This window comes from Centruroides vittatus, unplaced genomic scaffold (genome assembly GCF_030686945.1).
Source record: "Centruroides vittatus isolate TY-2023 unplaced genomic scaffold, ASM3068694v2 contig_973, whole genome shotgun sequence".
Classification (NCBI taxonomy): Eukaryota; Metazoa; Arthropoda; class Arachnida; order Scorpiones; family Buthidae; genus Centruroides; species Centruroides vittatus.
This window is the reverse complement of record NW_027122646.1, coordinates 937832-954567: the sequence shown is the minus strand read 5'-3', so window position 1 is coordinate 954567 and position 16736 is coordinate 937832. Positions and strand designations below refer to the sequence as shown.

The 16736-nt window shown below is 24.4% G+C and overlaps 1 protein-coding gene across 2 annotated transcripts in view; it reads left to right on the top strand.

Annotated features, from left to right (window-relative positions):
* Positions 1-16736, top strand: part of LOC136985615 (neuroligin-4, X-linked-like) — a 175775-nt gene that overhangs the window by 105820 nt on the left and 53219 nt on the right. For both annotated transcript variants that reach the window (XM_067282932.1, XM_067282931.1), the window contains exon 2: positions 6984-7133. In XM_067282932.1, coding sequence (XP_067139033.1) covers positions 6984-7133 — 150 coding nt within the window. The remainder of the gene's footprint in view (positions 1-6983; positions 7134-16736) is intronic.

Sequence of the window (16736 nt, the reverse complement as noted above, 5' to 3'; positions counted from 1 at the left end):
ACCACTAAATTAATTGTCTGAAAATAAATATAAATAAACATTGTCATGAATTTGATTTTAAAATAGTTGCAATTTATCAAACATTTAGTAGAGAGTTAAGGAAAGAATCGTTATTTATATATTGCTAATACTGCATCCAAATGTTAAATTTTATATTATCAGGAGTCCTAGGACCGGAATTTTATATTATCAGGAGAAACTGGGGAGTCCTGGACACCGGAAAAGCCAGGAAAAAATAAAAAATACTGTAAAATACTAATGATAATATAGTGTAAAAACTAGTTTATGTTTCAATACTTTCGTGTAGATGAAAACTTGTTGTTTTGAAACATGTTATTCTTTCAATTAGTGTTTATCACAAGTGTCATATTAAATTTGTAGATGTCTTCGTAAATATGGATTGTGCTATTTATTTATTACATATCAAAATGTAGATAGGGTAACGCCACTCTCTTTCCATAGTTGGTTAGAATTAATCATAAAGATTTGGGACTGCTGCGAACAATTACTTGGGACAATCCCGGACAGCTTCATAGTGTTCAGGTTTATCTCGGGGTTACTGTAATAATCTACAATATGAGATTGCCAAGAACTTTAAAATGTAGTCATTAAATATTTGATATGTTCATTTCCCTTTTTATTCATAAATTGACATATCTATTGTATTTCAATTTGTAATATATGTTAATAAATTATATTACATTTATGTATTTCTCTTTTCTGGAAAATTTTGGCTACTTTCTAGATGTCCGATTTTCCTTCGCGCCACAGGGGAATACTGGACATTGCATAATTGTCTAGTTTTTTAACCTTTGCGGAAAACAGGTTAGATATTTTTAATTTTGTATACTAAAAAGTAATCAACAGATTAGGGTATAAATTGATACATAAGTCTTGTACTCTAACAACTCTCGTGGTAAAAAAATAAAATTTATTTTGTATAGAAATTCCTCAGTTTTCATTTCCCTAATTAATATAATGAGTGCCTAAATGTAAAAATATAAAGCGGCTAAAAGAAATGAATAATTAATGCTAATTTAAATTATTTATTATAATATTTATAAAAACTTTTGAAAGCCATCAAGTAGAAGTTTTTTGAAATTATATTTTGTATTAGAAATCTGTAGTTAAATACCGTATATTGAAAATTTCGATGTTTTGACCTTTTATCGTAAAAATAAAATTGAAATAACTAAATTCTACTTAAGTTATATATAAAAACTTTTAGTATTCAAATTTTAACGTAATTAAATTTCAATTCTACTTCAATTAAAAACTAATCTTTAAAAAAAAAGGATAATTACAAATCAACTTAATATAAGTCAATAAAAGTTTTAAAAATCAAAACAAACCTTTTAATGAGGAAGAAATTTACGAATTATCTTGTTTTGAAGTGAAACTTAATACTTTTATGTAAAATATAATAAAGTGATAATAAGGATAAAAGAAAATTTACAAGCTAATATGTTATTCTCATTAAAAATATATTTGTGGAATATAAAACACTGAATTAATTCTTACAACTATAGATTGTAAATACATTTCCTTATTTCAATTATGATCTTGATTTAGTAAACTTCATTATTTGCATAGTTTATTAATTTAGACATAGAAATAAATATACTTTTTCTCTCCGGCTATATAATCTTTGTTTTTTCGATGGTAAAACTGATATATAAGGCAAAAGAAAAGAAATTATTCTAGACTGATTAATATTCTTAACCCACAGAATAAACCTTAGGCTAAGGCATGAATAGTTACAAAAATATCCAACAATAATTAAACCTGCTGTTTTTATCTATTTGTTATTTATATCTAATTAAATAACATTTCTTTCTAAATTCTATTTTCAATTTTTATTCAATTTAAATATTTTAGTGTGTCTAATTTACTTTAAATTGTTTAGTGTGTATGTATTATAAAAATGACTTTTTTTAAGTTACGACTAATCTACTCTTTTTATATTAAAAATTTATTTAAAAAATTTTTTTAAGATATATTTAGCGGAGTTGAAGACTTGCATTTTTTCTGTTCTTTATTTTATATTTGGTTTAATCTTTCTTGCGAGTTTTTTTATTTATAATTTGGATAATGAAGTTTTAGACTTTATTTAATTTTTTAATAAGTTAAAGATATTTTTTTTCATTTCTTATTTTATTTGCAACTTTTTCTTCTTATTATTTTTTTATTTTGACTTTTTACATATTATTTGTAGCTTGTTTCGTAACTCCTTAAGTTTGTTTATTCAGTCTTTACAATAATTTATTAAATTTACTACTATTTATTTCTTTAAAATTTTTGAATTTAATTTTTTTTATTTAAATCATATTTATATTTTAAAATTTTTAAAAACAAAATTTAAATTCCTTTGGCATATTTTAATACAAAAATCTAAAAAAAAAAAATATCAAAGTCTTACTTTTGACCTTTCTTTTTATTATTTATAAAATTTTATATATTTTTCTCCTATCAACTCTGTTAAGAAAATTTTATATTTCATCTTATTTTAATTTAAATTTTATGATGTACCTTTATTGATTTTTGAATTTTCTAATTAAAATTCCATAGACCTATATTCTTCGTGTATTTATCTTCATTATAATTTTTTAACTTTAAAAAATTTATTAAAGATAATAAATTATCATTACTTCTGTTTACATAACTTTTAAATATATATTTTTTAATTGATTAATTAATTATAAACTTCATTTTAATGTAAAATAATTAATTATATTAGAAATTTTATATTAAACACAGTTTATATTTAATTTTTCCAAATTTTCATTAAGATGAAGTAAGAAATAACTTTTTAAGAAAATTATGTTTACTGTACAAAAAAATATTAATTTATAATTCTTTAAATTTAAATATTTTCATTACAAATAAAAATTGTCTATTTGTCTATCATTGTATGCTTTATTTATAAATCAAATAATAATGTCAGACGTAATTAATACATTAAAAAATTAGCATTAATACAATAATAATGTACAATATACAACAATAATATAACAATACATTAATAATGTTTAATATTAGTTAATTACAAAAATTAAAACTAGGCCCTAATTCATGAAATATAGAGATGAATATAACGCTTTGAAAAATGTCATATTTTTAAATACTTAAAACTTAATAAAGCTGATATAATTAAATTTAAAAGATTATATGAACATATGCTGTAATTTCTATATATAGGATGGCCAAAAATTCAGATAACTGATAATTCCTAATACAGGTTGGATTAATTGACTTTTTCTCACAATACAGGATGGTTAAATGGTTAGAATATTTTTTAAAAAGACTGAACAACAGTAATATCTAATTGTTTGTCAGTTAGTTATAGAAATATAGAATAAAATGCATTATTTTTATTTATAGGCCTAGGATAAATTTCTGTAAAAAGAAGAAATCATATCTCTAATTAATGTTTAACTATTTAGACTATTCATCTTATTAACTGTACAGAAAATATTCACATACAATGTAGTTTCTTTAGACTACAATGCTTAAAACGGTTCTTATAAATAAAATAGAAAAAAAAGAAAAATATAAATAAACAGAACAAGTTAATGTATTTAAACAAACAAATTAAAATAAATTATATCTTATAATATTTTATTTAAAAAATGATTTATAAAAACATCATATAGCAGTTTTCCAGCATTTTCCACTAGCGTGTCTACTCGAAGTATTTAAAGGAAAGACGATATATAGATTTTTATATCATGCTACTATGTCAATATAATCGAACAAAACGAGAAATAAAAAAAAAAATCTTTATTCAATCACCGCCATAATTGATGAAGTAAGACAAAATGTGTTATTAATTGAATGTGAGGTACAATTTTTTAAAATTTCGATTAGTTTAGGAAGTATTTATTTAATTTAATTGCAAAATTCTAGTAAATTGTAAATATAGTGCTTTATCAGATTTATTATTTTAAAAAAATAAATCAATTTTATAATAATAAATATTTAATTAATTCTATACAGTTTCTACACTTGATATTAAAATTACTTCATTCTTTATTTTAGAAAAAAAAATCTCTTTTGTAGTTTAATTAATTAAACTACAAAAGAGATTAATAATTCACCTTATAGAATATTCAAAATTCAAGAAATTTTCTTGGAACGAGATTGTCAATCGAATAACTAAAAATTTGAAGTTAAAGAATGCAAAAGCACAGCCCATTTCAATTTTATTCCCTACTATCATGACTTTACACGGTTATATGGCAATAAAATGCTATTTCATTTTCACCATTAATTTTAAATTTAAAAGAATTGTATGTAAAGTTGTTTGTGTGATGTTCTCGTTTGAATAACTTAATATTAAGAATCAACCTTTATTCTTATACTAAGAAATCGTATGTCAGTAGTTTATTGACTAACAAAATCATAGAGCATGCGATCTTCCACAGATGGTTTCGTCATGAATTATTCCTTACCTATTGGTCTTTTATACTTTTACTTGATTAAATTTTGTTTTTGATTCAAAATGGAATATTTATGTTATTCATTTCAACATTGTTTAAAATAAACTTTTTTTTTATTTAGTTTTCAATATACTATATATATATTACGTTTATGATAATTTTTTATATAATTATACCAAGTTTAAAAGCGGTTAAAATAGATCATTTAATGCGTTAATTTGTACGTTCATTATGCTAGATGAAGCTCTTTAGGATCAAAGCTTATTAAATTTCTTGTTGTCAGTAAGCTACCATTTATTAACAGATTTATTTTCAGTTTTAATCGGTAATTCTACAGCTATTTATTTTAATATCGTCTATATTATTTAAGTTAGATAAGAATAACTATTCGATTAGATAATTTATTTAAGAACAGTTCAATAGACGTAGAAAGAGAAAAAGAAATATTATTATTACTTAAAAATTTATATAATATTAATTGTATTAAATTTATTATTTAGTGTGAAAATATATAATAGAGCTAAATAAATTAGAAATATATATTCATTAGATTAATTTATTAAATTATTAATCATTTTTGTAGTAAAAAGCTTTTTCATTTATTAAATTTTTTAAATATTAATGTACAAAAAATGGATTATATATTTAAGCTGATTAAACTGAATTTTACTTTCCCGATGTTTACATAAGATAGAAAGTTCTTGATTTGTTTTTACAGAAATGATTACCATCGTGCTTAAAATATATATCAAAGGAAATTTTTAAACTTTTTAAATGTATCATATTTTATAAAAATGCTAATTACATACAAAAGTACTGAGCATATACCTTCGATTATGTATTCTTTTTGAAGTTTTAATATTAAAGTAACACATAATAGGGTATAAAATGCATTTTTCACAAAAAAGTGTATCAAAAATATGAAAACTTTGGAAACTTAAAACCAAAATTCGACTTTAGATTTCTTTTGATAAAACAAGAACTAAATCCACATAATTCACAGAATCGATATTATAGAGTAGAATTTCGGATGGTTATTCTTTTATTAACTTTATTTATGGCTTTTTTAGGTAGCCATATCGATCTATCTAGACATATTTTAGCAGAATTTACCCGTTCCGTTATGGAATTTCTTTTATTAATCTTTAACCTATTCATTCTTTTTTTTATTATTGGATTAATAATGCGGTAATGAAGACCTTTAATTGTTAAGTCATTAAGAAACATAACCTATTAAAAACGCCCATTGAAAAAAGTAGTGATTAGGGAAAGTTTTTGTCTGGGTGAAAACAATTACCCGAGGATTTTGAAAAGAAGCTTTGATTTTGGAACATGTCACCGACAGAATCGTAATTTTACTTAATAGTAAAGTAGAGGACAGCAGGAGGGATCAAAGAGGAAGAAAGGTTGAAGCAATTTCAAACTTCACACCCTCTTTTACTTGATATATAACTTTGTGACCGACCCCAAAAAAATTAGATGGAGAAAAAAGTAACAGAAAAAGAGGAGCTAGTAAAGAATAGAAGACTTAGTAGTGCACTTCACACATCCTTCACTTCAAAACGATGTGAACGAGATTAAAACAGAGAGCCGACAAATGATAGGCGGCTCTTCTGTGAGTGACTGTGGCAGAAAAACATGAAGTCCATGGTGATAAAGCCCCTTTTATCGTCGGACTAATATCGGTGATGGTCTGGTCGCTGTTCTAGATGGTCACTTATCGCGTGTCTTTTAGCTTCACCGTCATCTGCACCTGGAATCTGATGAACTGTTTTGGTTGGAGATCCAACTAAAATCCTCTCGTTGAGAGTAGGAAAGAAGAATGGGAAACGGAGATAAGACAAAAGGCAAAGAGATCAATGACAGCCATCATTTGTACCTCTCTCGGTGATAAGTAACGTTTGAGCTCTCTCTACTTTATGCCTCCGGTTCGTGTCCAAGTAGTTTTTTCGCCTGCAGCTTTAATAATTTATACGTGGATGGTCTTCCTAACAGTTTATTTTGTGGACTTTGTGTTTATAAAATAAAACTGCTTGTATGCATGCTCTGTTTATTATTTATTATTTTATACACAATTTTTCAAATAAAATGTTTTTATAAAAAAATAATAATAACAATAAATATTTCAAAAACAAAAATATTTGAAAAAAAATATTTAAATATTTAAAAAATTTGTAAATAATAATTATATTTTTTATTTTAAATATTGTTTCATTATTATACATACTGTATACATATATAAACAAGTAATAAGAAGTCTATTCTTTAATTATTAAATTTTAATAAAATATTTATAAATCAAAACTTGGAATATCTTATTAATTTTGATTAAAATATGGAATTTATTTAAAATTAATTACAATAATAATGCGAAATGTGTTAGTTCACAAAGACGCATTTCGCATATCTTACGATGATTGCTTGAAATATTTTATTGCTTTTAAGATAAAAATAATTATTGCTGATTAATTAATTAACTAAATATCATTAATATTAAAATGAATAATTATGATTCATTTTTAAATATGTATATATTTGCATCAGGTAATCGAGATAATGCGAAGTTTCCAGTCATGATGTACATACATGGTGAATCATATGAATGGAATTCAGGCAATCCATATGATGGAAGTGTTTTGGCTAGTTTTGGAAATGCCGTTGTGATTACCATCAATTATCGCCTTGGTGTTCTTGGTAAGTATTTTGTTTTATAAAATAATAAAATTTCATATTATATAAATTCAAAAAATAATTTTAATTTTTACTCCATTATCTCTTGCTTACATTTACAATGTTACTTTTATATTGATTGATACTTTTAACAATAATTAAATTTATTAACGTTACACATAATTTACAAAAGATAATTTCAAATTTTTAAGTAATTTTTTATTAAATTTATTTCTTTTTGTTTTATAAAGAATGGATTTTTATATTAATTTCATTAAAATTTTAATGCAATTTTTATTAGTTTTATAAAAGAAAAAGTTAAAAATAAAAACTCAAGTAGTTTCAAAAATAAAATGAAATGAAATGTTAAAAGAAGATATGGATATAATGGAAAAAATGCATAGATTTATAAATGCAAATTATAATAATTTGACGATTTCGTTGAATTATTTGAGAATCTAAATGTGAGAATTGGAAATGCATGAAACTTGGAAATTAATCTCTGGGTGTGGTGTTTATTAGATCAAGATTCTATTTGTGCTAGAGATATATAACGAAAGACGTTGAAATAAAAGTTGTATGATGATTAAACTTTTAAACCTTCATAGAATATAAAGGATGATACGTAAATCATGAGGGATTTAGAATAAATTTTAATAAAGAAATTGCAAACACAGTTGTATTAACGAAATGAATTTAAAACGATACTCAGATTTATTAATAAAATAAATTTAAGAAGTTATTTAATGAAAGCCATTAAATGAATTAATGATAAAATTTCGATGTGAATAAAAGGAAAATTAAACTTTAAATCTTCTAATGAATCTGCGTCTGCAAATAAATATGGTTAACTGAAAAGTTATAAAATTTAAATACATTTAGCAAAGTAGACAATACATGGGTGTCTTCTTAAAAGGACAACATAAGAAGACGCCTACGTATTGTCTACTTTACTAAATTTATTTAAATTTCGTAAATTTTAAACATTTATTTTTCCTGGCAATTTTTATCAAATAGTTAACTGAAAATAACTATTAAGTATTTATAAAAAAATAAAGAAAATAGATATTCATATACAGTATATATATTGTAACTATTATAAATGGAAATTTTGTACAAAATAAACGAGTAGATATCTTAATTTTTATCTATTAAATTTTATAATTACAATTTTAACATATAATGAGTATATTTTAAATTTTTTTATCATTGATTTACCTAATTTGTCTTCTATTTTCTATATTTCTATGAATACATCTCTTATCATCGTTTATTTTCAAAACTACTTATTATGTATTACTAGCTAAATTTAACCCATTCCTTTTATTCTATCAATTTATAGGAATTTAATTAATTATTTTTTACTTTTTTATTAATATAAAATATTTTAGAGGGATGTTAAGTACTTTTTCTTTTTTATTAAAAAGTAATATGTCAATAAAATCTATTACTTTCGTCGCAAAGAACAGCTAAAATTTATTTCTACAATATTCATAATAAATAAAGTTAGAATTAATTATAATTTTCTTAAAACGAAGACGTGTAGAATTTGAAAAAAAAAATTAAAATTAAATGAATTTAATATCGCATCTGTTATCTTTAATAAAACTTATATGCTTTAATATAGCTCATTGATTAGGGGGTCCATCCAAGGATAATTGGATTTACCTCTAATACCATATACTGAACATTATCCATGTTTATTACATCAGTTTTGGATACGAGGAATACTAAATAGCCTGCTGCTTAATAAGGCTAATTTCTTTTAAAATTAATTAATGGATATTGTATTAAAGATCGATGAAATTTTGTTACAATGATTAATTATCAAAAATAATCGATTTAAAGTTACATCTAGGATAATTAGTAATAAGATTATTCTCTTAATTTTTTTTCTGTTAATAATATTATACTAGTTGCTAGAATTTACGATCAATACTTTAAAAAAATTAACAAACTTTCTATATATTTGTATCCAAAGTGTACTGTAAGTTATGCATAATGATACTAGGAACACAGTAACTTACAAGGTGACCTAAGTGATGTAGTTGCTACTGAAAAGTTTATTACTAAATTCAAGATTGTAATCACTGAATATATTGTAGGCAACAAAACAGCAATACGTTATAAAAGTTTTGGTTAAGGAAAGCTGTGATATTAGTTAAAATTTACAAGATCTTATCTGTCAGAAGGCATATTTATAGCTATTTCGTATGCATATATCGAAAGTAATAATTAATTAACTTCTTTCTTTTTATATAAAATCAATTAAAGTATTACATGTATTCAAGAAGTTTTTTTACTTGAAATTTTATATAAATATGTATGATTATATGAAGTGAAACTTTTTAAACATTACTTTTCATAAAGTCTAATGTTTTACGAGCAATTATTTATTGTGACATCGTCACAATGCCGGACTGTAATTTTTAATCATATTTTTAATTTATTTAATTTAAAACACATGCTCTTCACTTGAAATGAGTAGTGGCTTGCCCCTGTACATCTTACTTTTTCTCTTGACAATAGAGTCGTGCCGGTCATTCATCTAACATCTTTCAGAGAAAAATATTTGAATTGAAATAACATGATTTCCGGTTTTAATCGAGAGATCGTATATAGTTAGTCCAGGCCTCTTATTCCTATGGTTTTCAAATCTGGTCTCAGCTTATCATCTATCCTTAATCAAGAACGGAGTTAGAAAGACGGACAGATGAATGACAATGGGAATTTATAGGTCTACAATTTTTTCAATTATCTTCCTCGGATATTTATCTATATTAATCGATTATGCTCTTATATATTCGTGATACATTCAAAAAGTTTTGAGGTTGGTGCTGTATTGCCAAATGTATTGATATGAAAACATTTTAAACAGCCATATTCATACACTTCTGCCAATTCTGGTACAGCTATTCAAAACACTTTTGGAACTCTTTTTTGGTGATCTGTTCCATAGCAGCTTTTGCAGCATCTTCATCACAGAAACGCTGCTCCTTTAAAAGTGCCCTCATTTTTGAGAAAAGATAACAAGATACGAGGTCAGACAAATATGCTGGGTGCAGGAGCAATGTTATATCCATTTTGGCCAGACAACTTTGTAATCTACCGTCCCTATTTTTGTCTGACCTCAAACCTTACTATTTTTACTTTCTTTCTAAAGATGAAAGAATTATTAAGGGAGCAACGTTCTGATGATAAAGACGCTACGAAAGATTCTATGGAAGAACGGGTCGCCAAAAAACCGTTGTACGATCGTTGGCAGAGGTGGCTAGCTGAGTATGAACGGTACTTTGAAGGTGCTGTGTTTAAAATTTTTCATATCAATTTACTGGCATTAAAATACCAGTCTCCGAACTTTTTACAATGTGTGTGTGTGTGTGTATGTATTCTTTCAGAAACGATACAATTTTTTTCATTTATCATTTTAAAGAATACTCATAATTTCATTTATTCTTTGCATATTTCTTTTATTAGTTTTTGTATAATGGATTTTAATGCGCAATATATTAAAAATATCATGGTTTTTTCAATAAAAAATATAATAAATGATCGAAGCTCATGTCCAGCCTGAAGAATAAATATAAGTACTTTAAGGCATCCATTAAATTCACCATCTGTATTATGACTGCCGACTTTTGAAAAACTCTAGGGATTAAGATTTTCAAAAAGTCCGATATAGCTTCAACCTTATAAACATTTATCATCTTTTTAAGTATCTTGAATCATCATTTTAAGTATCTTAAAATATATATAGAGAGATATAGATATATATATTTTTTATGTTTATACATTTTATGAAGAATTATTAAATGTTTTAAGATGAAAGAGAACTTCGAAAATTTCAAATATTTTAAAGATAAAATAATAAAAATATGGTAGCAATTATAGCAAAGAAAGAACCTTTTAAAGAATCAAATATTAATAGGTATGCTTAAATGTTGACTAATGGTCAAAACAAAATATCATATATTTTTGCTTGATATTTAACAGAAATAATTTAGGAAAATATTAAAACAAAATCAATTTTAAGGAGCTGAGACAAGAAATTTTGATAGAGATTTCAAAAAAACAATTATTATTGAGACTTTTAACCGTAAGCCATTTTAGCGACGGATCCCGGAATTATATGGGTGAAAATTAACAAATTATTAACGAGACTAACGACGACGCCATGCTTCGTCTGTGTTTGCACCACAGCAAAATAATAATGATTACCTCGTAATATCAACACCATCATCAAGCTTACTGTAACAAATTTTAAGGTAGGTTTAGCTTAAATTGTTAATTGAGAGTTTGTTTATAGCGATAAATAGAGAAACAAATAGCCTAATTAGCTATCTTGATCATTTAGTACTGAGAAATAAACGACACGAATACGTTGAGTTCTTAGTCACTGATTTTACAAACAACAATTATTTTTATTTAGTAAATGTAATTAATTTATAATCAAGTATACAGTATTTTATTCTGTCTAAGAACACCATTTCAAAATTAGAAATTTGAGTATTTTTTCTAGTGCCAAAACAATTTACTATTTAAAAATTTATCCTCAATAAACTGTGATTAAATTTGAGATTTTTATTTAAAAATGTGGAAAATGTGATATTTTAAGAAAAAACTTTATTGATAAAGAGATGCTATTTTTAAAGATACCAGAAATTTATTATTTTAATTAAGAAATTAATATAAAATACGTTAACAATTAGTCGGACATTTAACAATACATATTCTAAATTTTAATTATCTTGATATTTAATATCTTAGACAAAAAGTTAAAAATTTGTTATACAGAAATATAATAAATAATAATATAAACAACTTATAAGTTTTCATATTTACAAAACATGAATTAAATATTGGAAAATAGGTCTATTTTACAATAAGTTAAGTTATAATAATGTAGTTATACGTGGGATTTTTCTCTTAAAAGTCGTCTTCAAAAGATAAATTTATTTATAAGCATTAAATGTTTATATCTCTATAAAAATATCAATTTTGTCTTAATTTTATGAATGATTTTCAACAAAATAAAGTTATATTTTTGATAAAACTTGATACTCATTCATTCAAACTGGAACATTTCGGAAGAGGCGTTAAAATCATACTCCGATTTTCATGCTCTCTTACCTTACTCTAAACTAGTTCATGTGAGAAAACTTCAGAGATAGTGACATATTAAAGAGGCTATTTCCGTAGAATTACCGCAGTGTACCGCAGCTTATATTTTGTACACGATGACGTCAAGAAGACAGCAAGTGAAATAAATTTAATGGCAATAAATATTTTTCTTTTACTTTTTGAAAATGAATTAGAAGATTTTTACAAAACGAATTTTATATTTTTGTAAAATATAATATAAATATATTTATAATTTTTAAAAAATTTATTATTTAATTAAGTATATATTTAAATTTTCTAATAGGCCTACAACTCAATTTACGCCTTTATTTGTTTAGATGATTGTAGGATTGATTGAATAAGGCAACGCAACACATGGGCAATCTGTCAAGGAGGATGCCTCCCGGGAGGGTTTTCTATGGGAAACTAGCTCCTATTTAGGTGTTACACACGTGAATGAAACCCGGAAAACTTCAATATAGAGTTGTTATACTTTTCATAGTTTAGTAACACAGTAATATAGTATTATGTCTCTGCTCATGCACTATATTTCGTGACACCCCTGAAATGCCGTTGCCACATCCCTGTAGAAAACCACTGTGTTATAGCTTCCTTGCTTAGCTTCTGTATTCTTAATTTAAAAAAATACTATAGTATAAATATATTTTATAACAGAATATTCAAAATTGATATAAATAATCTGGACTTTTTGTTACATTGTAAACATTATACAAATAACAGACATTTATATATTTTAAGTAAATTACGTTCGAAATTTGATAAATATTTATAAAATTAGTAACTCCGTTTAAAATTCAAGATATTATATGTATATTTTACATAATTAATTAAAGATTTAATAAAGTCTAAATAAAATTAATATATAATAAAAATGTGTAATCACTTGGCATTCTACAGTTTCAATTTCCTTAATAAATATGCTTGAGCTAAATTCCGTTGATTCAATTATGTTGAAAGTGTGAAGAAAATATTTTTGAAAAGGTGGAATTCCTGTTCTATTATAATCAACGAAAAAAACACACTAAAATATTAATTATTAACGGTAACAATTTAACGAAATTAAATTAAATATTAACATTTTATCCATACTTAAATAATGTCTATATTTTTTCAAATCTAGAGTTTAATAATTCAGAAAGGTTCTACGATAAATAATTTACAAATAAAATTAACTTTAATTAAAAAAGAATAATCTATTTATGGTTTTAGTATATATTTTTTTCATTATTTATAAATTAAATTTTATCGAGTTTTTTTTTTCGTTTTAAAAGTTAAAATTGAATAATATATTATCATCTAATATTTTATATTTTTCTAGAAAATAGATATCTATATTATAGTTATAGAATGTGCATAACGATCTGGTAAATCTCTTTTACTTTAACTTTTATCTGAGATACAAACTCTAACGATCCATGTTGGAATAATGGTTGTGATCTGGTGATTCTAAAAATCTCCTTTTTGGTTACGTCAAAATCGAATTGGTCACCTGTTGCTGACAGTAAGATTCAGACTGGCCAATTTCCTGGCAAATGGTAACCAGAGAAGGAAAAAAAGAATCATTCTTGTGTGTTTGTCAGGAAGTCAGGAACAGAAAGATTTGTTACAGACAAGAGACAGCGTTATTGTTGTTGGTTTTTGTTTGTTCAGATAATGTCTTTTTTCTCGCAACTTCCATGGCAGATCGTTCATCTATCTGATTGGATTGACATTCTTTGCTAGTTTGATTAAAAGTGAGGTATTAAATTCCTGTTGATATAAAAAGTGTGTAACATTACGTGAGTTTGAGTATTTATGGAAATTTTAACCGTAGAAATTTTCTCTGCAGTATTAACTTACAAAAAGCTAAAATTTTACTATAAAAATTGCAAAAATCTTTTTTTAATAAAAGTGATAAATAGATTTCGTTAAGTAATTTGTTAGTTTTTGCCTGAAGTCGAATTCTTTCTATTTCTATTTTCCCCTTTCGTCTTTAATAGTTCTGCCATTTTTTTATTGGGTTTAATCTTCTGTTAATTCTTTCTTTAATCTTCAGCTTTTCATTTATTCTTTCTAAGAAAGACTAAAGAAGTATGACAACATCGAAGAAGAAAACTAAAGCAATGAGTTAAACAATAAGAAAGTATAAGTCAGGAAAACCAAAAATAGAGGAAAAGAAAGGATTTTACAAATCGCTTTCTTTTCCTCTATTTTTGTTTTTCTTGAACATTTTATTACCTTAGTCTTTTATTTTAAGATGAATTAGTAAAAGCCCTATTTTTGGATTTTATATTTATTGAATAGTAACCTCTTCAGACAACTAGAAAAATTATAAAAATATTTCGACATATTTTCCATGAAACAACCAAATTGCTATATACGAATTTAAAAAAAATCATGGTTCAAAACTGTGTTTCGATTAATAAATCATATAATAATTTTTTAAATGTATATAAATTTTAAAAACATTTCAAAATCATTTTACCTTCTGACTGTATTTCAGTAGCCTTGAAGTTCGTGCAATCATTTCAACTTATTTATTTGGAACTCGATTATAAAGAATATTTATTTTAATATATTTCGGCCAACTTGCGATATCTTATTTAATGTTATAAGTTAAAAGTAAGAAATATTCTTGAACTCTAGTGATAGAAATTTATATATTTTACACCGCAATTGAAATATTACATCTATAGAGCCATAGACACATAATAAGAAGAAATCTTACTCTCTTTCTTCACGTCATCAACACAGCGTTAGTTATGTTGTTAGCTCGATGATGCATTTGAGAAGCATCTTTCCTTTTTTCTTTTTCTTTTAAAGAGCCGGCTATCATTATAGCAATACGAGCAGTAATGCAAGGTACAATTACAAAACACCATTTCTGAATTCTTGTCACAAGTGGTAACGAGATTACGATGACTCTTATTATCCTGTAATGTCCGGTCTGTTCGCTTTCGGGAAGTAGACTTTGTATAGAATGTACTACTATCGATCACTAACGTCATAAAACTTACTGGCCGTATCCTTAGGCAACGTGTGTCGTATCTCTAAAGTTCAGGTATGTTATAAGGGAGACAGAGATGTATGAAAAACTCACTTCGTTAAGTTTCTCTCTTTATGGCTGTTTTACATATCCGAAGTCATGTAAATCTAAAGGAAAGTTTCCTTCTCCAATTACATCTGACATTTTACTGCATAACTTAGATGTAGGCTCAACGCTAATTTTGCTATACTTTGTTTGGGGCTGCGAGTTTTATTTACTTGATAAATGTATTACTTACTAACGTCAGAGTATAGGAAAAAAATTTTTAAAGCTTTTTGTCGTTTGTACTTTCTGTTGAATGAGGAAAGTTATTTATATTTTGAATATCCGTAACATTTTACGATTATTTTATATCTAACTTGATTAATTTTTATATTTATATATACATTTTATCAACTTCATAATAACATTTTCTTCGTCAAAAACTATTAAATTATTTTATTATTTATCATTATGAATTTTCATTACAATTTTCTACGATTGACGTTCTGTATTATTATCAATATTAACTATATTTGCTATCATTAAAACCATACGTAAAGTAAAGAAATTCTCATTTTTGTAAGAATAATTAATTTTGAACAATACAAAATTTTATATGAAACGAGAAAGATTTTATGACTATTCTTAATATTTTGTTCCAAAAAATACTTGCAATTTTATTGATTTTCTGATGTTTTTCTCAGTACTTTATACAGACGAATATTAGATAAGATATTATGAAACTCAACATGATCTCATTGCTGTACAGGAATATTTATAAAGGTGTTATAAATATAAACACTTTAGTTCCGAGTTCTTTGATAAATTTTACAAAATAAATAAATGAATTTGACTTCAACTATCTTGAAAAATATTGAAAATACTTATATTGTAATTCTTGTTTGTACTGAAAACCTAATTTAATCCCAAATACTGTATGATATTTTCTGTAATTCATTTTCTAAATAAAATTCTGAACAATAATTTGGTAGTCTAAAAAAACTTTAAATTCGTTTTATTATTTATTTATTTTTTCGGTATATTTTAAAAGTAATTTCGAAGTAATAAGCTATTATTATGATTATTAATGTTTACATCATTATGGCTTTAATAAGGGTTTAAGCTTGAAAGAATCATCTTATATAAGAAATAACAAGATAATGCATTTAAATACTTTTATGCAATGAGCAGAAATAATAATTTTCTGTTTGTTAGCGTAAATAACTTATTAAAATATCAACTTTTAAGCAATATTGCTTTAACATATGTAGATTTTATATGTTAATTTTTATAATTAGCAAAATAATTCTCAAATAATTTTAGAGATTAAGAAAATTATTTTATTTATATCAATTTAAATTCACTTGGTATAACTTTATTCACTGTAAATATATACGATGTTGGATGTAGGTGATATTTTAATATAAAAACTATTTTGATATAATACATTTTAATAATTTATATTATAATATTTTACA